Below are 27,299 nucleotides of genomic sequence, written 5' to 3'. Positions count from 1 at the left end.
TTGGTATTCATTCCCTCCCTCCACTGGTACACTGTGGCTGCTGTTTATTATGTACAGGGCGTACTCCAGCAACTCAACAGACTGCTCCAATAGCATCTCCCCACCCCAAGGATTCTAGGATTGAATAGGACCAGAGTAGCAGTATCATCAGAACACAATCTCAAAATCATGGAAAAAAGACATGTCAAAGCATTTGGTCTTGCACTCATCAGGGCATGCGCAAGAATACCAAATGTAGAGGGACCAACAATTTATACTGCACGAGATCAGTGTGCTGATTGGTTGGCAAATGGACTCTGATTGGTAGAGGCCATGGAAAATGCACCAGTTAACTGATGGACAGTTAATTGCTAAGCTTTAAGTTCAAACCAGGCAGGGTGACTGTGATTGGTCAAGGCATTGCCCTGGGAAATGAACCAGAGAATGGCCGTCACTTATTTTGTTCAGTTGAAGCAGGCGCAATATGTGTACATGCTCTATCTGTCTGCAAAGAACTGTGTATTAATGTATATAGCTTCTAGCACATGTAAGTGAGCCACACTGTGAGCCCGACTGATAATCTTAAATTGGTTGTCATGTAACTCTTAGCACGACCAGGACTGTTTAGCAAGTGTTATCCAATTGTGGAATCACATCTAATGTTGGGCACTGTATTCTGAGTTTTGCAAGCAATAGCTGGTTGGGTACGGTCAGTACTTTGCCTGTTGTGAACAGCCGAAGGGACATACTGTTTGATACGATCCATCAGTCTTTGGGACATACGGTCTACATAACTAGCATCACACTGGCACTGAAATTCATTTACCACAGTACTCATTTGCATGGTAGGCAGAACGTCTTTTCGGCTTGACGGCAGCATCTGTTAGTGGCGAACACAACTCGTGTTGCTATGGCATAGTAGCAGGGTGAAATGGCTAGCTTCAACTGTTGATCAAATTTCTGAGACACCTTACCCTTCGAGGGTAATTAGAGGTAGACTAGGCATGTTTCAGGGTCAAAGGTGGCCTTAGGCCCATGAGTTGACACGACATACATGATATGATCATGTGAATGATCTGATCAGGATAGCCATTATCTCGCAGGATGGTTTTGATGTGCTCTGTTTCAGCATCAAGCTTGCAGGTGAGCAAATGGCTTGGGCCGTATTTATGAGGTTGCCAATAAGGCCAATTTTACAGCATGTGGAACAGTAGGGATCCTAATGCACATACTGATCAGTGAAGGTAAGCTTGTGGTAGATGTTAGTAGAGATCCCCTGGCAGGTTTCTTAACTAGCACATCAAGGAAAGGGAGCTCATTTGACTGCTCCATTTCCAAAGTGAATTTGAGCGCAGGGTGGAGTCCATTAAAGGTATGAAAGGAAATTCTTACACGCAGCTGCAGATTCAAATATAGCAAACGTACCGGAAATATACAACGGGTAGGAGTTTAGGTGTCATTCCACTGAAGCCCAACAAAGATATTTGCAAGAGCTGGGCCTAGAGGGGATGACTTGGCTGATTTTCACATGCAAAGCGAATATCTGGTAGTGTTGTGAGGCCTCGAGGCCAACCCAGGCATACATATCTGTAAACCTGATAAAGGCACTGGAATAGTCATCCTTAACATCCTTGACTATAATCAACAAAATGCACACTATTCTTAATGATGGGTCAAATTTCATATCCATTGGACCTGCCGCTCAGCACGAATGGACAGCCTTACTCGAAAGCAAGCTAAAAAAAAAAGTGCTTGTTGGACTTGTGTAAGCGCAATGAGCTGTCAGGCGATATACATGATAGGATTTGTTCTCACGGCTCACTGCATCTGCGTATGTATGGGTTGCCAAAGACACACAAAAGTGATGGCCCTTTAAGCCTCAGCTTATCTATGACTGGTTCTGCACAACATGAATTGGTCAAATGGTTGGGTGAGTTATTACAACCAGTTTTGAGAAAAGTTTCAACAGATACTGTGAAGGATTCCATGACATTTGCGAAGACCATACAAGACTTGCATATCGATAGTGATGCTGGGTCCGTGTGCTCCTGTGACATTGTTAGCCTACTCACCAATCTACTGCTTAAGGAAGCCTTGGACATTTGCACCGCAGCACTGTATCATGGTGATCTAGACCCGCCGCCATTGTGTGTCTCAGTATTCGTTTAACTTGCGAACTCAACCAGTCGCGCAGTTGAGTTCAGTTTTAGCGACACCATGTATGCCTAAATAGAGTGTTGCCATGGGATTCCTCTCTAGGCCCAGCTCTTGAAAACATCTTTGTTGGGTTCCATGAGAAACGAGTCTTTGACGGCAAAACACAATCTCCTACCCCTTGCATATTTCTGATATGCAAATGATACATTTGCTATATTTGAATCTGCAGCTGCATGTAAGAATTTTCTGACATACCTTAATGGGCTCCATCCTGAGCTCAAATTTCAGCTTTGAAATGCAGCAGTCAAATGAGCTCCCTTTCCTTGATGTACTAGTTGAGAAATACGCTACCATCTACTGCAAACCAACCTTAACTGGTCAATATATGCATTGAGATTCCTACAGTTCCACAAGCTATAAGATTGATCTTATCGGCAACCTTGTAAATAAGGAACGAGCCATTTGCTCACCCTGCAAGCTTGATGCTGAAAAAAGGGCACATCAAAGCTGCCCTGTGAGATAATGGCTACCCCGATCAGATAATTGCTCGCTGCATATCGCAGAAACTCATGAATGGCAGCCATTTTCAGTCCTGAAAAGTGCACAGTCTATCTCCGATTATCCTGGAAGGGTAAGGTGTCTCAAAAATTTGAGCAACACATGAAACTAGCCATTTCATGCGACTACTATGCAGTAGCAATATGAGTGGTATTCGCCACTAACAGGATGTTGCCATCAAGCCAAAAAGATGTTCTGCCTGCCACACGAATGAGTAGTGTGGTATATGAATTTCAGTGCCAGTGTGATGCTAGGTACATAGGCTGTATGTCCCAAAGACTGGCAGATTGTATCAAACAGCATGTCCCAGCCACTGTTTGCAACAGAGGCAAAGTACTGACCGTACCCAAACTGGCCGTGCTTGCAAAACTCAGAAGTATCCAACATTAGATGTGATTCCATGATTGGACAACATTTGCTAAACAGTCTGGGTGTGCTAGGAATTATGTTGACAACCAATTTAAGATTATCAGTGGGGCTCACTTACTCGTGCTAGAAGCTACATATATTAATACACATAGCCCTGCTCTTTGAGAAAGCAAGAACATGTACGTGTCTGTTTAACGGAACAAAATAAGCGACAGCCATTCTCTGGTCCATTTCCCAGGCAATGCCTTGACCAGAGTCAATCTACCTAGTTTGAATTTAAACAAAGCTTTGCAGTTAACTGTCAGTCATCTGTTAACTGATGCATTCTCCACGGTGATGTCTCTACCAGAATCTACTGACCAACAAGTCAGCATTCTCATCTCATGAAGTAAATATTTTGTTCCCTTTACATTTGGTAGTCTTGTGAATGCCCTGATGTGAGACGAAAAGCTTCAACATGCATCTTTTTTCAGCGATACTCAAGGTCTGTAACTCTAAACGACTAATTTTATAACCTAAAAACTTGGTTCTATCATTATTAATATCCCGGGAATTCTTATCTATACTGTTGTAGGAGTACCATCACTACAAGGGCTGTGGGCAGTACAAGACAGATCCGCTATCTCCTCAGGAAACTAGGAATAAGCAATAAGTGTGGTATTGTAAGTTTTTAAAAAAGTGCACAAACATTTGACATAACTATCTAGATTTCCAAAAAAGATTGCTACTGAAAATGAAAGCAGTGGGAAAAATGAGCACGTTGGAAAGGAATTGTTTGGGCAAAGTGAAAAATCCAGCAGATACTTATTAGAGAATGGCCTCAGAATGTAGGGAAAGGCCGGATTGCTGTGCCAGAGGGAACCCTAGCACTAATCCTACTATTTCTAATCTTGAATAAATCTAATGCAAACTATCCAAATTTGAATATGACACTGAACTAGGGGGCACAGCTGGGTGAAAAGAAGCGATAGTGCAGAGGATTGTCAAAGGATACAACGGGATATAGATTGGTTGGAGACTTGGGCAGAGAAATGGCAGATGGAGTTTAATCCGGACAAATGCGAGGTAATGTCTAGTACAGGTAGGAATTATACAGTAAATGTCAGAACCCTTAAGTGCATCGATGGGCAGAGGGATCCGGGTGTACAGGTCCACAGGTCACTGAAAGTGGCAACGCAGGTGGATGGTAGTCAGGAAGACATATGGCATGCTTGCCTTCATCGGCAGGGGTATTGAGTACAAAAGCTGGGAAATCATGCTGCAGTTGTATAGAACTTTGATTAGGCCACACTTGGAATATTGGGTGCAATTCTGGTCGCCACATTACCAGAAGGATATGGAGGCATTGGAGAGGGTGCAGAGGAGGTTTACTAGGATGCTGCCTGGTTTGGAGGTTATTAGCTATGAGGAGAGGTTGGAGGAACTCGGATTGTTCTCACTAGAGCGACGGAGATTGAGGGGCAACTTGATAGAAGTTTACAAAATTATGAGTGGTACGGACAGAGTAGATAGTCAGACGCTTTTTCCCAGGGTAGAAAAGTCAATTACTAGGGTACATAGATTTAAGGTGAGAGGAGAAAAATTTAGAGGAGATGTGCGGGGCAAGTTTTTTACGCAGAGGGTAGTGAGTGTCTGGAATTCGCTGCCAGAGGAGGTGGTGGAAGCAGGTACGATAGCGGTGTTTAAGAGGCAGCTTGACAAATACATGAATAGGATGGGAAGAGGGGGATACGGACTCCGGAAGTGCAAAATGTTTTAGTTTGACGGGCAATATGATCGGTGTAGGCTTAGGGGGCCAAAGGGCTGTACCCTTTCTTTGTTCTTTATCCACAAACCTACAAGTAGAATTACATAAAAACGGCAGATGAAATTCAGTGCAGATACATACAAGGTTCTACATCTGAGGACAATTGGATATCACATTATGAATGGTGGAGGTTAAGGTGAAATAGAAATGGATTTGAGACTAACAGTGGATCTGACACTTAACCTGTCAAATCACCTTGAAGCAGGAGTAAACAAAGCAAACAGAATATAAAATTATATTGTTAGAACTATGCAGTATGTGTCCTGTTCCACAGAGAGCTCTGGAGGCTGGGTCATGAATATATTCAAGGCTGACTTGGACAGATTTTTGATTTACAGGGGAGTCAAAGGTTATGGTTGATGGCGTTTGGCGGGGTGGGGGGGTGTGCAGAAGGAAAGTGATTTTATTGAATGGCAGAGCAGGCTTGTTGGGCCAAGTGACCACTCCTGCTCCTATTTCTCACAATCTTATGATCTGCTAAAATGATTTAGTACTTTGCCCAGACAATACCTTGAATGCCATGTTTATTATTCACCAAGACATAAGGGAAATAAGAACTAGGGTCGCAAGGAATATCCTTTCCACCTACATCTCCCCCACGATCTCCCCAACACAACCTCAGCATTGCATAAGTGAAACTGACTGCCATCTAAAACTGCTGATACTGTGTTAACACCTTACAAAGCAGGCAGGGTCTGGCAGAGTTCATCGGGACTTGTTTTTAGACTGTGGGCGTTGCTGGCTAGGCACTCATCCAGGCAAGTGGACAGATTCCATCACACTTCTGACTTGTGCCTTGTAGATGGTGGTCTGGTTTTGCAGAGTCAGGGGGCAAGTTACTCGCTGCAGGATTCCTAGCCTCTGATCTGTTCTTATAGCTACAGTAGATATGAAATAGTTAGCTAAAGTGAATTGTACAAGGTCTCTGGCAGGAAAAATTGAATTGTTTTTTTTCTTATTTCACACTTCTGGATGTAATTGTAATTAATTTTAGACAGTGAAAAAGGTGGGTGCCGAAACAGCATCATCTTTGGCCTACATGGGACTCTGCTGCTTTGACTATAAATTTATGAAGTACTTTGCCAAGATTCAGTTCTGTCATTCATGGCTGATCTGTACCTCAACTCTAACAATGAAAATACAACTGTTACTTTTTAGCCACACAAATCAGACCTGGGTTGAAGGCAGGCAGGCAACTGCGGACAATTCCTCTGTTTCAATGAGCACTTCTCTGCAGTCAGCTAACATGAAATAGTGAAGCATGGTGTAATAATTTTCTCTCGCACCTGCTTGTCACTTCAACTCTATCCAGCGCTGTGCTGGATGTAGCAACCAGTAATCTTGGAGGCGCTCCAATGTAACGTCAGGCAGGTTAGAATTCAAATGCTAGCTTCAGGGTCCATAACACATTTCACAAGCTTAGCCTTTAATTCAAGAAATATCTAACTCGCAGGGACCCCCTTCAGTCTTTGAATGGAAACCAGCCTCCAAACAATTAATTGAGTTGTGATTTTATAAAATGAAGGAAGGTGTGCACTGGGGGTGGGGGAAACCATGAACTATAGAAAACAAAAAAAAATCAAAGCCCTGTTAATATCAGACACTCTGGCAGATCAAGTCAATTGGTTTTACATATTTTTGAGCAGGATGCAACAAGACTGCAGTACGTTGAAAGAGGCAAGGGACTCGGGGCAGACTCTGAATTGACTAAATCGTGGTGAAAGAGATTTGTCAGGGGTCACCATGGATTTCACTATCACCCATTTACCACACAATGCGATATGCGACTGCTCCAACCGGAGGGTTTTTGCTGTGCTCTCACTAGTGATGACAAACTGGGAGTTGACAGACCAATTCCAATCAACATGAGCAAAGAAGGACTCGCCACCAGTCAACAATCTGGAGCGTCTCCAGATTAAGTTTCATCTAACCTAATTAGTACAGTGGGGAAAACATAGATTGCCGATACTATTAGGAGCATACTTGAAGTCCTTGTGGTCTTCTATGTCTCAAGATGCATCGTGAAGCATGGTGGATATTGAAATTTTGAGTGTGGGGCCGTTTGATGTGTTGACAATGGCTGCCAGTGGAACCAATCTACGTCAGAGAAGGTGGACCTCTGCCTGATCTTTTCAATACCTATCTGCATCCTTTGGTTCTGGACTGATATATTTTTCAATGATGGGCATCATAAAGAAACATTAAGAGCTATAAAAAGGTAGTCACATTTATCATAATCTTTAAAACCGTATTTGAGACAAATTTGCAGTGTCAGTCGCATTAAAAATCTGCCACGGTAGATGAATTTGGATATAGTGGAACAATAATGAAAATCAAAAAAAATTATATACATAGACTGAAAAAGCAAATTAAGTGCTGAAAGTAATTGGAGTGAAAAGCTGAGGCGCCACGCTAATTCTCAAGGGTAATTGGGGATGGGCAACAAATACAGGCCTTACCAGCAACGCACATCCCATGAAGAGATAAAATAAATAATGGGTTAGCACTCTCATTTAACTTATGTGTGGAAAAGATAGATTGCCCTTTGCAGTGAGTCATTTCTCACACACTGGACAATGTGAAGGGTTACATTGGCAACATAATCAATGTCATGAAAGCCACTGGGGTAACTGCACCATTGACACATTTCCACTGCAAAAAAAACTTACCTGTCAATGTTGGTATCAAGAACTGTGTGAACGATGCCCAGGATAAAAAAATTATAAACGCAGCAACCTACTATACAAAATACACCTTACTGTACCGTTACAATCCAATTTGGGCAAGTCATGCCATGCCTTCTATAGAGTGAACAATGCCCTTTACTTCCATGCAAATTGACATGGTTTCAGTTTGCGATAAGGTGATCGATCATTTGTGGAATATGCCATACATCAATTCACTTTGAATGCAACCCCTTTATTTGGTTTCATCTGTACCTTATGCTGTTACCAAAGTGCACTTCAAAACAGAAAAGAACTGAGTTGTGCATGAGGGGGGATTGCCGCTTTAGTTAATATTCCGTTGGCAACTGATTAAAGGGCAATGAAAGGATCAGTTAATATTTATGGCCATAACCAGCATTGAAATGTTTTTCACTGATTTAGCAATGGAAGGGAGGCAACATGTAATAAAAACAAATGCCTAGATTGTTAAACCCTCATGAAGTACCAATAGTGGCAACACATTTGTTAACAGCTTACAAACACACTGTACTGAAGTTTACATAATTAAGTCAATATATTATAGGTTTCCAGACATCTCATCAGAAATGCCTCAAATTCTGATAATAGAAAAACATGAACGGTCCAAGACTTTCTAATCCCACCCCACCCTTCACTCTGCAGCATTTAAAATCACGTTTTATATAACTGATTACAAGTTTACAACTCTACAGCAACAACCATATGGAGTTTCTTTAATTTACCACTTGGCAACTGACGGGAAAACACTTAGTATATTGCAGCATAATTCCAGAGAACAATCTTATTTAACCCCTTACAGCAAATTATAGACTTTGCTAATAAGCCGATAATGGTTGATAAGCACAAAGGATTTAAAAAACACTTGAACTTAAATGGAAAGACAATGAAGGCAGCTGTGCAACACTGTCCTTCCAAAGCCTGGTATGAATATTTACCTTAAAGGAATACTCCAATTTCACCAGAAATGGGAAATTAACAGCCTGCAATATTCTCTTCTCATTGAGCGTGTGTTCTATTTGCTTCAGTTTGACAACCTAAAGAAAAATGACATTACTTAACAACATGTCCATTGAAGCGATCACCACATTAATTTGTGTGGCAGTCTTTTACTTCATTGGAGCAACATAGTTATGTCGCAACAATTTAAACACTAAATCAAATTCAGGATAACCAGTGAATCTCAACTCAACAGACGTTCTCTAACAATAAGAATTCTGCTTTAAATTTGAATTGCCCCACCTTTAGGGGCAGGAGAAGAGAAATGAGTCTTGTTTAATGAGTTCCAATTTGAGTCAAATTAGTATGAACAGATGATGAAAATGTGGTAAAGTTTAAGTCCACACTTCATTGCTTTCTGTTTTCCTCCTGCTGCTCTCTGCTGCACAATAATGTTGATATCAAGACTCATCACATCATCTCCATTCTAGCTCACTCTTTCACAGGACCTCAAAACTGTCGAACTCCTTACCTCTCAATCTTCCCTTCCTTCTATAATCTACAGGCTTTTTAAAACGTGATCCTGGCATCACCTAACCACTGCGTGGTGAGTTATCTCGTCTTCTCTACTACTCTTTTCAACTTTGGTCCTGCATAGTGTCCTGCACTATGGGCCCTGGCCTTTCACATTTCACCTAAGTTTCTCAATAAAAAAGACAAGAAATTAATAAGAATGTTAAATAGACAAACATTAACTCTGAAGACACCAGATGGACAATGTGCACACAACATTCATTATTATTAAAGTTTTTTTTTAAAAAAAGCACCGTGTTGGTCGCTTTCTACCAAAGTGACTGGAAGTGCTAGACAGTCTCGGGCCTGCCAATTTTGGGAGTGGGAGATATTAGGCAGAGTCGCATTCCAACATTCCTTGCTGGGAATTGTCCTTGTGGAAATGGGATTCACTGTGGCTAGGATAACACCAACATATGGACCCCGTATGTGAAAATGGCAACACGGGATGAGTATGAAATTTGCCAAGATTAGAACACCATCCCAGCATATGATAGCAGCTTCTAGAGACTGGGGGAAAAAAAATACGTTCACACCATATATTTATAATAAGCCCATTGCTTTGAAAAGGTTACACATGTAATAGGACATTTTATAAAAAACAATTCCACTTTTAGCCCAGCTACAAACTGTTGCAGTAAACCTAGCAGTCAGTAGTTGGTTTGCTCTACACCAGACCACAAGGTGTCTCTACTTTCCTTCTTGTGTGTTTTTTTAAATTTATTCATTGATGAGATGTGTGCATCATTGGCTAGGCCAGCATTTATTCCCCATCCCTAACTGCCCTTGAGAAGGTTGTGGTGAGCTGCCTTGTTGAACCGCTCCATGTGGTGTAGGTACACCCACAGTGCTGTTAGGGAGGGAGTTTCAGGATTTTGATCCAGTGATAGTGAAGGAACAGTGATATAGTTCCAAGTGATTGCAGAGGGATGCAAGCATTATAGAGTAGTTATAATGGAGGTCTTTAATTACCCAAATGTAGACTGAGCCTGGGACAGTGGTAATGTAAAGGGCGGAGAGGGGCAAAAGTTCCTAGATTGTGTTCAGCAAAATTTTCTACAGCGCTGTGTGTCCAATCTAACAAGAAAACACTGTTGGACCTGGTTCTTGGAAATGAGGTGGGCCAAGTAGATCAAATGTCAGTGGGGGAACATTTAAGAGACAGTGATCATTGTACATGTTGGGACGATAGGCAATCCAGAGTAAAAATAATTAATTGGACGAGAGCTGATTTCAATGGGGCAAGAACAGAGCTGGGCCAGATAGACTGGAACGAAAGATTTTCGGGAAAAACTGTAGCTGAACAATGGGCTACCTTCAAAAAAGAATTGGTTTGGGCATGGTCAAGGTATATTCCATCGAAAGGAATAAGTAGGGCAAACAAATCCAGAGCTCTCTGGATGGAAAAGGAGATAGAAATTAAGATATAGAATAAAAAGTGTGCTTATGACAGGTGTCACGTAGAAAATACAACTGAGAACCAACAGGAATACAGAAGGTTCAGAGGGGAGGTAAAAAAGGATATTAGAGAAGCGAAGAGGGATTATGGTCAAAGACTGGCAGCCAACATAAAGAGGAATCCCAAGTCTTGTATAGGCATATAAATAGTAAAAGGGTGGTAAAGGGAGGGGTAGGGCCGATTAGGGACATAAAAGGGAATTTATGCATGGGCGGAGGGGCCATGGCTGAGGTATTAAATGAATACTTTGTATTCGTCTTTACCAAGGAGGTAGATACTACCCAGGGCATGCTGACAGACGAGGAAACTGTCGGTACTTGTTGACAAGGCACTGGGTCTGGATGAGGTGCATCCAAGGATGTTGAAGGATGAGAGTGTAGAAATTGCAGGGGCACTGGCCATAATCTTTCAGTCTTCCCTGGGCTCGGTGGGGCGGGGGGGGGGTGCCAGAGGACTGGAGAATTGCAAATGTTAAGCCCCTGTTCACAGAAGGTTGTAGGATAATCCCAGCAACTACAGATCAGTCAGTTTAACTTTAGTGGGCAAGATTCTAGGAACAATTTTTCAGGATAGAGTTAGTCACACGGAAAAATATGGGTTGATAAGGAAGACCCAGCATGGGTTTCTAAAGGGGAAATCATGTTTAACTGACTTAATGGAGTTTTTTGAAGAGGTAACAGAAAAGGTCAATGAGGGTAATGTTGTTGATGTGGTGTACATGGACTTTCAAAAGGCATTTGATACAGTGCCACAAAACAGGCTTGAGAAAAATTATTGCTCATGGAATACATGGATACAAAATTGGCTGAAAAACAGGAAGCAGAGAGTAATGGCAATGGATATTTTCCAGGCTGGAGGAAGGTTTGTGGTGGAGTTCCCCAGGGACAGTATTGGGACCCTTGCTTTTCCTGATTTATATTAATGATCTCGGTCTTGGTGAGCAGGGTACAATTTCAAAGTATGCAGATGATATGAAGCTTGGGAGTGTTGTAAATTGCGAGGAGGGCAGTGTAGAACTTCAAAAGGACACAGACAAGTTGGAGGAGAGAGCAGATAGGTGGCAGATGAAGTTCAATGTGGAGAAGTGTGAGATGATGCCTTTTGCTGCAACATGAATAGACAATATCAAATAAGGGGTGAAATTTTGAAGGGGGTGCAGGAGCAGAAAGACCTGGGTATATGTATGCATAGATCATTGAAGGTGCCAGGACAGGTGGAGAGAACAGTTAAGAAAGCATATAAATTCCCGGGCTTTATTAATAGGGGCATAGAGTACAAGAGTAAGAAGGTTATGCTGAATTTGTATAAGACACTTGTTGGACTCAGCTGGAATATTGTGTACAGTTCTGGGCGCCACATTATAGGAAGGATGTGAACACATTGGAGAGAGTGCGCAGAAGGGGCTTACAAGAATGGTTCCATGGATGAGAAACTTCAGTTACAAAGGTTGATTGGAGAGGTTGGGACTGTTTTCCTTGGGGAGAAGGAGGCTAAGGAGATTTGATAGAGATGTTCAAAATCATTGACGGGCTGGACAGAGTAGATGGGGCAAAGCTGTTCCCACTCGTAAAAGGATCAAGATGAGGGGGAACAGATTTAAAATGATTTGCAAAAGAAGCATATATGATGTGAGAAAAAACATTTTCACAAAAGTGGTTTGATCTGGAATGCGCTGCCTCGTGGAGGCAGGTTCAATCCAGGCATTCAAGAGAGCATGAATGATTATTTGAATAGAAACAATGTTCATGGTTACAGGGAAAGGGCAGGGCAATGGCACTAGGTCATATTGCTCATTTGGAGAGCCTGTGCAGACACAATGGGCCGAATGGCCTCCCGCTGTGCCATTAAAATTCTGTGATTCTGTGAAGTTAGGATGGTGTGTGGCTTGAAGGGGAACTTGCAGATGGTGGTGTTTCCATGTGCCTGCTGCCCTTGACCTTCTAGGTGGTAGTGATCATGGGCTTAGGAGCTGATGTCTAAGGAGGCTTGGTGGGTTCCTGCAGTGCATCCTGCAGGTAATACACACTGCTGCCACTGTGCATCAGGGAGTGAAGTTTTGTGGATGGGGTGCCAAACATGCAGGCTGCTTTATCTTTGATAGTGTCAAGCTTCTTCAGCAATGTTGGAGCTGCACTCATCCAAGCAAGAGGAGAGTATACCATTACACTCCTGACTTGTGCCTTGTAGATGGTGGACAGGCTTTGGGGAGTCAGGGAGTGAGTTGCTCGAACAAGGTTCCTAGCCTCTGACTTGCTCTTGTAGCGACAGTATTTTTATGGCAATCCAGTTCACTTTCTGGTCAATGGTAACACCCAGGATGTTGATAGTGGGGGGGTTCAGTGATGGCAATGCCATTAAATGTCGACATTAGATTCTCTCTTGTTGGAGATGCTCATTGCCTGGCACTTGTGTGGCGTGAATGTTACTTGCCATTTGTCAGCCCAAGATGAATATTTTCCAGGTCTTGCTGGACATGGGCTGCTTCAGTATCTGTTGAGTTGCAAATGATGCTGAACATTGTGCAATCAGCGAACATCCCCACTTATGAGCTTATGACGGAAGGAAGGTCAATGATGAAACAGCTGAAGATGTTTAGGCTTAGGACACAATATTTAGAACGCTAGCTAGCGCTAATCAGCCATTGACAAGAGGACAGGGCAGGGATAATGTTAGCAAGATCGCTGTTCATTTTGTACAGACATATTGTTCCAATTTAATCCCTCTAGCATTAACAAATCTATTTATAAGAAAGCAAGTTGCATTCCCAGGAAGGTCGTAATAGCTCTGGAGAGAGTGCAGAGGAGAGTTACAAGAATGTTGCCAGGGTTAGAAAAGTGTAGCTATGAGGAGAGATTGGATAGGTTGGGGTTATTTTCCTTAGAACAAAGAAGGCTGAGAGGTGTCTTGATTGAGGTGTACAAAATTATGAGGGGAACAGCTAGATAGAATGGACAGGATAAAACTGTTTCCCTTGGTGGAGAATTCTAGAACCAGGGGACATAGAGTCAAGTGGCAGAAGTTGTAGGGGGGACATGAGGAAGAACTTTTTTACCCAGAGGGTAGTGGGTGTCTGGAATTTGCTGCCCAAGTTGGTGGTAGAGGCAGAAACTTTAAACTCTTTTAAAAAGTACCTGGATCTGCATCTTAAGCGCTGTAAGCTGCAGGGCTATGGGCTGGGTGCAGAAAGGTAGAATTAGAAAGGGCACCTGGGTGTCCTAAGGCTGGCATGGACAAGATGGGCCGAATGGCCACCTTCTGTGTTGTAACTTTTCTATGGTTCTATGGTTTTCTATTCCCCTCGATTAATGTGGAAATACTTGGTTTTCTATTGTGTGAAGAATTTAGCCCATGGTCTCCCCCTGCTGTCTCCACCCACCACCTCCATCTCACAACTTTGTCGTCGTTAGGCTTACCAAGTTCACTGGTGTTGATATACTTTAGGAAAATAGTTGCACTTGAGCTAATGTATTTTAATGCACCAATATAATTGTTGTGTATTGCCTTAATTTATCACCTCAAATTGCTCCGGTCAAAGTGGTAGGCTTACATCCAGCAGTATGTCACTCTCGTAATACATAACCAAAAATACCTTTTCCATACACAATCCAAGTTTGCAAGGGTAGAAATGTATAACTGCACTGCTAAGTACTTCTCAGTAGGAAAGCTTCACACACCCACCATAGCACTCTACTGAAAACAGTGACATCATTCCATTTCATAACTCAACTCTGGAGCTCACCTCTAAGTAACTGTTCCTACATATAAATTGTAACTGGAGATTTAGTCCAAGGTCCTGATGCCACTGCTTGTTTACAATTATATGTGGTAACTCCCTGTACCTGCAGTGTATGCAAAGTGAGACATGCCTTTCTGAAATTGCTTATATAAACATTGCTGTCACCTGGATTTCTTTTTAACTTTTTAATTTTAACTAATTTGTATTTAAATATGTACAATTTGATCTCGGAACGTTAAACTTGAATCTGCTCTGTGCACTTTGGTTTGCATTCACCATTTGCCTAATTGAAGTTACTGATCTAAATAACCAAATCATGCAATAAAATAGTTACCAGTCTCTGAAAGAGGTACTTGCAGGAAAAATGAGGCTCCTAATTCTGCATTGGTTCTGGCAATTACCTTAATTTTTAAAAAAAATACCAAACCTATTCTGATTATGGCTGATTTCTACATGCTGTATTATGTTCGTGTTTTTAATTTCTTTAGACGATTTGAACCATACAGACATGCTTCAGATTTACACATTTGTGACTGGAAATGTCTTTGATCTTCAAAATACAAAATATTTTAAACACACCAAACTCAAAAATCAAGGGCATTTAACGATTGCAAAACATGATCCCCAAAATGCATCGGAATGAATCTACCTTTCCCTGATAAATGCAGTGAATTATGGCGAAGGTGGTTTTATTCAGGGAACTTGCTCGTAAAGTCCTCATTTTAAGTCCCCCAATTCAGGTTCACTCCATTTTAACGTTGCGCATATAACGGGGCCAGTATGCACATTTAGTCGGAACTTCTGCTTTAGTGTTGTTTTGCGCCAGGGTAAAGGTGCACCGTGTGACCCAATCATCGCCATTTTGGAACGAGTGCAAGGAGGCCAACAACTTTCTCTTAAAACCTTGCAGTGCAATTTTGTGAGAAGATTATTTATACCAGTGGTATTCACTACACTCACCAACCCCCTTCTGATCAACGCCTCTCCCCCACTGGCCGTTTACTTCACCCACCCTCCTGCTTGTCACATCGGTCCCCGATCCTCCCACTCCCAACTTTTCCAACTCCTGCTTGCCACCAATTTTCCAAGCCCTCGCTCACAGCAAGGAATCGGATGAGGGAATGGAGAGGGAAGTAGTGAGCGGGAGGGTTGGTGAATGGAGGGTCAGTGAGTTAAGTAGAAAGAGTTAGCATATTTCTTTTTTAATTTTAAAATGTATTTTATTTTATTGTTTCACTTGAAGTTACACTTTTCAGGAATGCAACTGTAAAGAGAAAATTATTTTTTCCAATATTACTGTGGGATACTATGAAGCAGGCTTGTAGGGGCTGTATGTTGTGTGTATGACTAATTTAATTAGACTGAAGACAGTCAGACTGCAAGGTTTAAATCAAAGGGTTAGGTGTCAAGCAGGCATTTTGAAGTGGAAATGGACAAGCTAAAATGGGATACCAGTAAATACAAAAATGAATAGGAATTTGCATTAGGAGATGAGTGAGGATTTGAATTTTTAGCTGTTGAATTTTAAAGAGAAATCAAAGGAAGTTTTACAATTGGCAAAGATCATAAATAAAAAAGCAAGATTATTAAGTTTATTTTTCTTGAAAGTAGTGGCCATAAAGACAACATAAAAGATTTTTAGTTTCTGGGAAAGTCAACTTTCAAATGACAGTTAAGAACAATGGGTTTAAAGGTGAAAGAGGAAAAATGTAATGAAGATTCAAAGCTGTAAGAGATTGTGGCCATGTGATCTTGAAGACAGACCTGTGAAGGAAGCAGCTTCTAGCCACTCCAGAAAAATGTCTGATTGTTCCAGAAAGCAAGCTTTTGTTACAAGCCTTGGATTTTCATTGTCGAGTGAGAGGGAGAGAGAAGCTTGTGAAATACCTCCCTTATATCAACAGCGGGTGCCTTGCTGTAAGATTAAGAATCTATAAGCACTGTTGCCTGAAAAAAGGTGTTTGTTTATGAATCCAGCTAAGTAGAAATCTTTTGGGAAATGTTAGAAGACTAAATTTAACAGTGTAGCTCTAATCTTGTGTGTTTAAGTTTTCTTTTCTTAATGAATGTTTTAATTTAATATTTAAAATCTCCAAAAGTGGTAGTGGAATCTTTACTTCTGACTTCAGTACATGTACCTTCCTCATAATAAATGTAAATTGCAAAACCGTTGTTATAACCTGATCAAATTTCCCTTTTGGATTTGGTGAGCCCGGCAAATACCACCTGCATAACACTACAATGTTAAGCAAGAAATTACTGTTTGTTTATAGCTGTTTCAAATATCTAGTTCAGGTTCATGCATTTGAGCAAATAAACTTTAATTCCTAAAGCTAAAATTTAACTGTAGAAAAATGGGATAAATGCAATGAAACTAAGCTTGGGCCTATTACACATAAAAAGTTGATGCCATGCTGCCTTCAGAGGTTTACAGCTGGAAAGATAAGGTAATTAATATGCTGGGCTTTAGAGATTACCAAAATACCACAAGAAATGGCAATTCGAAAGGTGACCCATGTGTACTGAATTAAAGCAGAATAGATAGGAAAGATAGAATTATAAAACAGAAGATGGGCTTACTTAGCTAAAGAGCTAGAAACGTCATGTCTGCGAAGCTTGCAATAATGAAAGTTCTGAGAGATTATTTTGAGAGGTAGAGCCAAATGAGTTTAAAAGCATTCAGTAGACCCTGAAAGGCTTTAAAATTCATTCACTTCATCAGATCGAAAAAAATTGTAAATGAGGGATAATTAACTTAAAGGTCAGTTTGAGGACAGCCCAGAACAGGCTCCCACATTATGAAAATGGGTAGAACGTAGGGAGATTTTCTGGTTTCAATTTATGTTGGTGTTTTGCCGAGTTAGTTGCAACTTAGAACTGGTATGTGCAGTTGGCAGCTCACTGAGAGAGGACAGCCGAAGTAAATGACAGTGGATATATCTGCACTGGAAGCAGAATTTTTAAAAAATAACTTCATCATTGATTGTGTGGAATGTGGATGAGGCTTAATCTCAGTTAGAATCTTCAGGGAATGGAAGCTGGAAGATTGACCAGTTTTGAAGCTAGTGGGAAAACGTACAGTGGGCCTCACAGTGTCTTATTCCAAAAGAAAGTAATCAGCTGCACTAGCTCGGAAGTATTGAAAAGTAGCCAGCACAAGGGGCTAGGACATCCACACTTGAAGAGATGGGTAAATGAAAGTCTTGCCTCCGAGAATAGTTGGAGCCGAAGAAAATTCTCCAGGGGATACTTATGGGTGGTCCTTACAGATAACTTTAGGATTTGTGTGTCTTAAGAGAATCCTTGGGGAAAGTGAGAAGTGAACCTGAGTGCATGTAAGCTATAGTGTTAACTTATATTTGCTTTGTTTAATTTTTTATAGAAAAAGTTTGCGTTGCTAAAAAAAAAGGGAAATCTTGTGGCATAATTCTGTTGGTTAAAGCGAGGTATTCGGATTTCTTTTCAGAGGTCCCTAACTGGATCATAACATAGCCCTATTATGATGAAGCATTGCTGCCTTCAGAGGGCATGAGACCCACAGCTGACCAGCTAAGTGCTCTTGTACAGGGTGAGGCTGGTTTTCTGCTTGCTGGTTTGTTTTCAGCTTTCCAGCTAGGGGAAAGGGTGGGTTTGGGGAGCCATATTAGTGAAGTTGTAGCCTGTGATTCTAACTATATATGCACAGTTGTTTTGAGGCTGTTCTGGTGGGATAGAGTCCATTCTGTTTTATCGTGGGTTGAATTCCACAATTCTGGGAGACTGAAGTAATTAAAAAAAAAATAACACTGCTTCTTGAAACAAGCCTAAGTTTTACTTGTAATGAATTCAATCTGTATTGATTCACAAAGTTAATTCAGAAATTATTAGTTTACAAATCTGCAGTGATATTGTTAAACCACGCACTCAAAGACAGTTGATCTGGTTCAAACTTTAAAAGCAAATGGTCTTTGAAGTTTCGCTGTATTTCTGACGCATACCAAGCTGACCTTTTCAGCATCTCTTTGTACTTAAAGTAGGCAAAAGGCCAAAAACCAGAGTTCACAAAAAGTACTTCTGCATTAACTAATCAGTATAATTTCTCCTCTGAAAATCAAACCGTCTCGCAATGGGGACAGATCCTTACTCCCATCAGTTTCAGAACGGAATGGTACTGCTCAGTATAGTAAAAAAACACATTAAAGCCATTATTCTGTTGCCTAAGCTTCCACAAACAGATCTACCTCTGCATGACCATCAAAAAATGCTTTGATGCAGAGATGTTCAGAATTGATGACTAGCATTTGCAAAAGAAAGCCTCAATCCACTTTTGTATCTCTTCTCTGTTATTTAACATTGGGTGGCATACTTACTTTCTGTTTATCCAGTATTTTCATGGCATAGTACTGTTCTGTGCCTTTATGTTTCACCAACATAACTCTTCCAAAAGAACCCGTTCCAAGTGTTTTTTGCCTTTCAAAATCATCTAGGCCTGCAGTGTTCTGAAAGATACAGAAGAACAATTTTACTTCCTTTCAGTATTGTTCTTGATCCATACTGTAACTGTCCCTCCATATCTATGCAGCCCAGTCTGTGTGACCTGCAGATTTCACTGGGCGATTCCTTTGTTGATCCTGTGGAGGTGCACTGGAGTGTGGAGAGAGTTGGGTGGCTGGGGCAGGGGAACAGAAAAGAGAGACCGTGCACAGCCAAAGCACAACTTTCCCCTAGATGTTTTCATCTCAATTTTCATAACAAACCCCTCTTCCTCATGAAGCCACTGAACTCCTTGCCGAAATATATTTCACAAGGTCTATGGACCTTTGCTCTACCTTATCCAAGTATGTTATTCACATGTAAACACTTTTAGTGTTGGTATATTATTTGATTGTGCAAGGCATCACAGGTTAATCTGATCCAGTATCTGCCTGGTGTTCATGATTAAGAGGGTACTTCATTTAAATACGTATGCAAGTCTAGCCTAGAATCAGCTTGTACTGCAGGACAATCATAAAAGTAGTCTTGCAATGCATCCAAAAACAGTTTGAAGATGGCCTTCAAAACATTTCCAATAGTGATCCCATTAGCATAAAAAAAACTTCTGCTCCCTAACACAGGTGCATGGAGGTCAGTTTTAGCACCCTCTACCTTCTAGGCTAGCAAAGCTGTGTTGCATCTCTCAGTCTATGCAAAAATTAAAATCACACATTATGACACTTTGCCTTTGCGATATGCTTCTTTGATCTCCATATTTCTGAGCATAGCAGCATTGAAGACACCTAATATATGTATAATATGCTAAATAAAGTTTCCTCTTCTTCCAGCTCTAATCTTTTGACTTTCTGAATCAGTATTCTTTGATGCCTGCAGGAGATTTTCATTTATCCCTATTAGGGAGCAATTCTGTGCTGTAGACTCCAGTTCAATACTGTGGATCAACGCCTATTAAGCAGCAGTGATCCACAAACTCAATGCACATAGAACTTGCATAGGTGGGGAAGAGATTTTCATTTCCAAATTGGAGTTAAACACAGAATCCAGAAATCAAAGGCTATAATTCTGATCTATTAGGCAAGCAGTCTCCCTGTCCAGTTTCTTACTGGAAGCTGTCAGGTTAACTTATACAAATTAGGATACAGAGATCTAACACAAAGTTAGAGTTGCAAATGTGGCCTCGACTCAGGTGCTTTAACTTCAGGGCAATGGTAAAAGTAGCCCTGCACTGCATCCAAAACTGTGCCAGATGACAATGCATAAAATAAATTAACAGCACATAGTTACGAAAACAGTACTAATTGCTCACTGTAAATAGCTGCCTTGGCAAAATGGATTTTACCAGCTGAGCATTCAAACTGGATAAAAACAAAACAAAAGAGGAGCAAGGCAAAAGGATCCACAAAATGTCTCAGAAATCACGAGCAAAACAGATGATTAAGTGCCACGACAAAGTGATAATTCAAGTACAGCGATGGAATAATTTGTCCATTGGTCTTTCAGACAACGTATATGGGCTAAGGCAATAAATTAAGTAATTGATCAACTAATTTCTAATTCCAGTGGCACTTAACTTTGTAAAAATCAGTGTGAGTGGCCTTCAATCGAATTATAACCCCATAGATGATTCCAGGCAGACATGTTTAATTTCTAAAAGGGGCTTGAGCTCACAACCACTGTGCTACAGCTAAGTCAAGCCGATTTGCCAATTGCAGCTGCAGCAGCACCAACTGGGTTGGTCACGACACCATTCTGGGTCTTGGAGAGAAAAATTCAGATTCCTGCTCCTAATTGCTATTGGATCACTCTGTTGAAGACTAGGCATGTGAGGGCACTGAACTGAATTTAGCTTTCATGCTTTCATTTTGTGGCTCATTCAATACATCGTCTGCTTTTTGCCTATACACACATGAAAAATAGTTACTTTGGCAAGGTAACTAGGTGACATCTAATACATGTGAAACCATATCCCAGCAACAAAGTTGTCAGGTATAGTAAAGGAGGAATGTTGCCAAACACATTTAAGGATTTGAGAAATAAATGTCATATATTAATATCTGAAGCTCATACTTGAAAAACCCAGTTACTGATGATTAGATGTGAGCAAATGCTCTGATAAATCTGCTGTATAGTACCCAAAGTAGAATTTAAACACTGCTGCAAATTCCTATCCTGTTATTAATACTGCCCAATTGCTAAAAGAGAGAAAAAAAGTATCAAGACCTGGCCATGATATTTTTGGTACTGAATTTAGTGGGTCACCCAAGACGGGTCCCAAGGCCAAAGCAGCAGCAGGGGTATATATTAAATGCATTGGACACATTACTTTGAATTCTTATGCTCAAGATTAAAAACACACCTACTAATCAAGTGCTAGGAAAACAAACATTTGATGTGGGCATCAATCACTTGCAGGCATGCTTTTAGGCAGTAATGCAGCCAGTTGCAAAATAAAGCTGCCTTGACCCATCAATCTGCTTCGGTCTCAGTACAGCATTCCTTCCAGAATCAGTGAAATATCTTACATATCTGCACTGGCCTCTGTTTATCCAATGAGCGAGACTGCTTACTAAATGGCAAGGCTGAAACTGCCCCAAACTCACTTCATGAGTTACTGCGAGCGATACTTTCATCCCAACATGAGAATTATTTGATCCCACATCTCAAAAGGAAGGATAGTAAATAACATTGAAACACCAAGTTCTCTCTCATTTCCCTCTCCCGATTCCTTCCTACCAGTGAGCTTTGAGACCATTCTGCACAACATTATCTTTCTACACCAGTGATAGACAAGCATAGCAATCTAATGCATACCTGTGGTGGACTTTCCCATTTTCTTAAGAAATCTTCTTTGGCTTTGGCTAAGAACTCTTTCACTATAAAACAAAGAAAGAAATGTGGTTAAAAAAAAATCTTTCAGAAGCGTGGTTTATGAAGACGATGATAATTACAGTATCAAGTGTATAAGTAGCACATCATTGCAAAAATAAATATTTAAAATCAAACCTGCTTAAAGATTACCAGACATGTAAAACTACTTATACACAAGATATCAAACTACATTTTTCAACATTTCTGTTGCACAAATTTTAAGCTTCTCAGTGGAGTATTTTAATCGGAACTTGTAGCGATTGCTATTGGTTTGCAACACACAACTTAAAAAAAAGTAAAACATAATCCAAAGCAGCAGCTAGGCAAGCAAGTTTTAATGTTAAACAGCTATAAAGCAATGGATTGGAAATGCATAATGACCACAGGCAAAGACACACAATAGCTATGAAACAATGCAAACCAAAGCTGCTCATAGTCACAGAAGGTTGAATTTTTGAGTTCTTTAAAATATTTCGAAAAAAGATCAACAGGGTCTCCCGGTGTTCTGTTGTAACTTTGAAGCCAAAAACTGAATCACCATTTGGAAATGAACTGTCAGCCTGTTTTAGTCAAGTACCCTTAATTTTTGCCATACCGATCCTCTGAAAGAAAATTCCTTTTATAATAATGGCAAACAACATTTAGAAGAATATCTATCATTACATTTTTTCTAGACTTGCATTTCAAAAATCAGGTGTTTTCATGTTTCTAGCTTTCTCAAAACTATCGAACCATTTTCAAATATTAATGTTGGATAAAAACATTATGTAAATGAAAAATAGTAATTTTTATGCTTGTGAACACTATTGTTAGTCTTTCATTTAATTCTAATAGCTAATTTTGTTAAGGCACTTCAAAAGAAACTAAATGTGTCTTGTATAACAATTTGAACTTCTTTTCCTAAAAAATTGACTTTCTGTGACTTTGGGCTTCTTATGAAATAACGCGCATACCAAAGGTCTCTACAGTTCATCAAGGGTTTTCAGGACAATTCACCCCAAGTAACCAAAGGGATGAGATGACGAGAAGAAAAGAAGGAGAGAAAAAAGTTCATGAATTTAACCACAGTAGAAAGGATGAATTACAAATACAACATATAGTACATTTCACACTACCAAAATTAAGACCATCATTTAAACTTTTTCTACACTTAAGTTAGAAAATCACCATACCCAACAAGGAGTGGAAAAAGGTTCATGAATTTAACCACAGTAGAATCAGGGAATAAAGTTTGAACTTCCATAAATGCAGGAGAGCCAAATAGTCTCCAGAGAACTATCCTATTACAGTACTGAAAGGAAACTTAAAGCTTTTCAAGGTTTTTTGTTTTTCTGCCCTCGAGTGCTCTCTGGGTAACACCATCCTCACCTTAGGAGCGGCTGAGTGACACATTGGCACAGTGGCTCATGCAATGAACTCTCACTTAGCCAACAGTTCTGGTTGCTGCAAGGTGGAAGTATAAACCTTCTGCACTCGGAGGAAGGGAGAACCTACTCTGCTGCCAAATATCCGATCATGAACAAATAAATTTCATCTTGGAAAATTTGTGCACTCCAGACATTCAAGCCTGCAACTTGAAGGATGTGACACAAAGGAGGTGGAACAGTCTCAAATCCTGATAGGAATAATGATGGGGAGAACCTGAAATATTTGTCCAATGGTCAGGTAGATTAGAACACAAGTCATGTCTAGGTTCCAAATTTGCAGCTCTCTTGCCTTACCTATCACCCAGTTCTCAAGATTCTCACCTATTGGGGAGAATGAAATAGAGATGCCTCTACAGAGTTAATTCCCAGGAGAACAATTTTTCCACTCGTGCACTAAACAAGTTACGAATGGAACTCCAGAAAAATAACACCTGCACAAATAAACACAAAAATAAGATAACTTGTACAACACCAAACACAAGACTTTTGCAGGGTACTTTCACGGCAGATTCAGCAGAAGCAGACTGATACTTTAATTCACACTGGTACAACAAATTTGCAATAGTTGTGTTGCATTTTATATTTGTACATGCTGATCACGGCAAAAGCGTGCATTTGCCTACATCTCAGTTCCTTTCAATTATCAAGCATAAATCTATATTTGGGTTCAAGCAACTTTTCTTCTAACAAATTAGAAGTTACCACATGATAGTACTGAACTTATGTACTGCTGAAGAAAAAGGGACATGTTGTCAAAGCTTTTAGTCTTGCACTGATCAGCAGAGACACGAATACCAAGCCACAAAGGGAACAGCAATTTACATTGCGTGAGGAAAGGATGCTGATTGGCTGGCAAGTGGACTCAGATTGATTGAGGGGCTGCGATGGAGAATGCACCAGAGAACAGTTATCCCCAAGCTTTCATTTAAATTCATAACAAAAAGGTAGGTCAACTCTGATTGGTTGAGGCATTGCCATAGGCAACAGTTGTTCCCCCATGTTTTTGTTTAATTTTTTTTTATTCATTCATGGGGTATTAGTGTCACTGGCTAGGCCAGCATTTATTGTCCACTCTTAATTGCCCTTGAGAAAATGGAGGTGAGTAGCAGTCCATGTGATGTAGGTACACCCACAGTGCAGTTAGGGAGGGAGTTCCAAGATTTTGACCCAGAGGCAGTGAAGGAACTTAACTGCAAAAAGGTGCAGTACCTGAACACATTTACAGAAGACAGGGCCCTGCATAAGAATATGTGTAGCTTCTAGCAAATGTGAGTGAGCCGTAATACATACCCCATGACAGTGTCTTGACCAGAATTGACCAGCCTTTCTTGAATTTAAACAAAGGCTTTGGGGAATAACTGTTCCCTGGTGCATTTTCCATGGCAACACCTTGACCAGAGTCCGCTTGCCAACCAAGCAGTACCCTTTTCTCATGCTGTTCTTTGAAATTTGGTATCCTTGCATTTGCAAGATGAAAACCTTCGACAGCATGGCTCTTTTTTCCAGCAATACTCAAATCAGAAGTTCTTCATTCCATCAACTCTCCGTCCAAGCAATGCACCACTCACTCAACTGAAAACGTGGTGAGGTTTGTTTAGGCATTAATAAGTGAAAAGATTCAAACATCAGCTTCACTAAAACTTAAATAAACACTTTAAAAAACTAGGCACAACTGGTTGAAGGGGCTAACGATGACGAGCAAATTTAAGAAATGATAAATCTGGCAACATTGGAGCACATCAGTTGAAATAGAAATACATTTGTTATACCGTATTTGAACATTTCAGATAAAATATCAAACCTTCAAAGTCTTAGAATAGAAGTTTATGTATTTTGGAGTCTGGACATTTTAATTATCTGTTATTAACATTCATCACTTTTTTAATAGGACAAATCCTGACAATAATCACCTGTAGAGTTGCTGGCAAGTCAAATTAAATTAATTGGTTCAGTTGTGTGTAGGATTTTATGTAATTATCTGATCACCTATCAGGCCACCCAAGATGATCTTATGTCAAGAAAACATGAGGATTCTTTGGGGTTGCTTGGTATGCTATTCAAATATTCTTCCACTGGTTTTACAAACACTCATCATTGCAATACTGAATGGGTTCTGAAGAAGGCTGCATCTCCTGAAGATGGATGTTTCTTTAGTGAGTTTTTTTTGACTCCACACAATCCAAAAGTAGTATAATTGTTTAGTCAAGATGCTTAGTTTTGTGCAAGTGTCTAAGCTCTTGCATTGACAATATTAAGCAACAGAAGATTTTGGCAATGTTAAATTTAGAATGAGAAATTTTGTTTTATTTTTTAAGCCTCTACACAACCATCCAACACAAAAACTTGCATTTTCTTAGGCACTCAGATAATATTAGGAGACATAAAACAATTGACTGGAAGTTATTATTTAGTGAGTTTTACTTGACAAAACTTTAGTTTTATTTTAAACAGAATTACCTGGAAAAACTCAGCAGGTCTGGCGGAATAGAAAAGAGTTGACGTTTCGAGTCCTCATGACCCTTCGACAGAACTTGAATTTGAGTCCAAGAAAGAGTTGAAATATAAGCTGGTTTAAGGTGTGTGTGTGTGTGTGTGTGTGTGTGGGGGGGGGGGAGAGAGTGAGAGAGAGAGAGAGAGAGAGAAAGAGAAGTGGAGGGAGGTTGGTGTGGTTGTAGGGACAACCACACCAACCCCCTCCACTTCTCTCTCTCTCTCCCCACCCCCCCACACACCTTAAACCAGCTTATATTTCAACTCTTTCTTGGACTCGAACTCAAGTTCTGTCGAAGGGTCATGAGGACTCGAAACGTCAACTCTTTTCTTCTCCGCCGATGCTGCCAGACCTGCTGAGTTTTTCCAGGTAATTCTGTTTTTGTTTTGAATTTCCAGCATCCGCAGTTTTTTTGTTTTTATTTAGTTTTATTTTGCCTATTAAAGCTTTGGAAATTGTTCTTGTGCTTCACTTTAGCTATTACTTGACCATTTATACTTGCTGACAACTTAGTCGCTTAGTCTCTCCGTGGCTCTTTCCCCAAAGGAACCCAGCCTTCCACCTCCCACCACCACCCCCAACCCTTCGAGAGTATATCCATTTTCTTTTTGAAGGTGACAACTGAATCCGTTTCTACCATCCATTCAGGTTGCATTCCAAATCATAACTTGCTGCATTAAAAAAAAATCATCTCCTCTCCAGAGGCGGTGGCATAGCAGTACTGTCACTGAACTGGTATTCCAGAGATGGAGGGTAATGCTCTAGGGACCTGGGTTCGAATCCCACCACAGCAGATGGTGGAATTTGAAATTAGTAAAACTCTGAAACCATTGTTAATTATAAAAACTCATCTGGTGCACTAATGCCCTTTAAGGAAGGAAAGCCTGGAATGTGGTCGACTCTTAAGTGCCCTTTGAACAAGAGCAATTATGGATGGGCAATGAATGCTGGCTTCACCACCGATGCCCACATCCAGTGAAGAAATATTTTTTAAAAATCCGTGTATTTTGGTTATCGACCCTCCTGCCATTGGATACAGGTTTTATTTATCAAAGCCCATCATAATTATGCATCTCCAACATATCTTAAAGAAAATATCCATATAATGTTTATATAGAGTATTTAACTCTAATGAAGCGGTTATCTATAAAAGCTGCTAATAATAGAGGACACACAACTCATTTAAACCGGGAGTGCAGTAAAAGTGGAAAATGTAGACCTCAACCTTTTCTTTTTATCCAAGGAAGGAATGTCAACACAACAGCTCTTCATAGCTTCCAAAACTCCACTTACTTTCAAGTTCATTCACTTTATAGAGATGCAAAGTCGCTGGAGTCCGATAAGTTATAAAAAGATATTTGAATTTCCAGTGACTGACTGGAGGGACCACACAAAATTTCAAGCTTTATAACAAAAACTAAAAGGACCATTGTTTAAACACTATTTAGTAGAAAACGTATACTCTAAACTACAGAATGTTTCCCCCAATTAACTTTTAACATGCCTGACAATCTGAAGCTTCATTTATACTTTACTCTGTCCCTTAATTGGACACTTCATTCACCTGGAATCAGTCCAAAGTTATTTTGTTCTCCTGATGGCCCGTTTCCTCATTTGCTTCGAAGCCTAGAACTGACTTTCACGGTGAGGGTTACCCTGGAGATTCCTCCCTTTGCCAAAGCTAGGCAAATCTTCCAGCCTCATTTAATCCTCATGACCTTGGGTCTTACATATAAGAAATGTAAAATTTTAAGCCTTTTT

The 27,299-nt window shown here is 40.4% G+C and overlaps 1 protein-coding gene across 4 annotated transcripts in view; it reads right to left on the bottom strand.

The window, feature by feature from the left end:
- The window catches only part of prkacba (protein kinase, cAMP-dependent, catalytic, beta a), a 141,858-nt gene that overhangs the window by 18,105 nt on the left and 96,454 nt on the right, over nucleotides 1–27,299 (bottom strand). For 3 of the 4 annotated variants that reach the window (XM_041208025.1, XM_041208026.1, XM_041208023.1), the window contains exons 2-4: nucleotides 21,564–21,625; nucleotides 18,629–18,757; nucleotides 8,511–8,609 (exon numbers count right to left, since the gene is read on the bottom strand). In XM_041208025.1, coding sequence (XP_041063959.1) covers nucleotides 8,511–8,609; nucleotides 18,629–18,757; nucleotides 21,564–21,625 — 290 coding nt within the window. Of the gene's footprint in view, nucleotides 1–8,510; nucleotides 8,610–18,628; nucleotides 18,758–21,563; nucleotides 21,626–22,573; nucleotides 22,583–27,299 lie in introns of all 4 variants that reach the window. The other variant, XM_041208024.1, reaches the window with a different exon arrangement.

Source organism: Carcharodon carcharias, chromosome 16, assembly GCF_017639515.1.
Source record: "Carcharodon carcharias isolate sCarCar2 chromosome 16, sCarCar2.pri, whole genome shotgun sequence".
NCBI lineage: Eukaryota > Metazoa > Chordata > Chondrichthyes > Lamniformes > Lamnidae > Carcharodon > Carcharodon carcharias.
The sequence above is the reverse complement of the archived record's forward strand: the minus strand, read 5'-3'. Positions and strand labels throughout refer to the sequence as shown.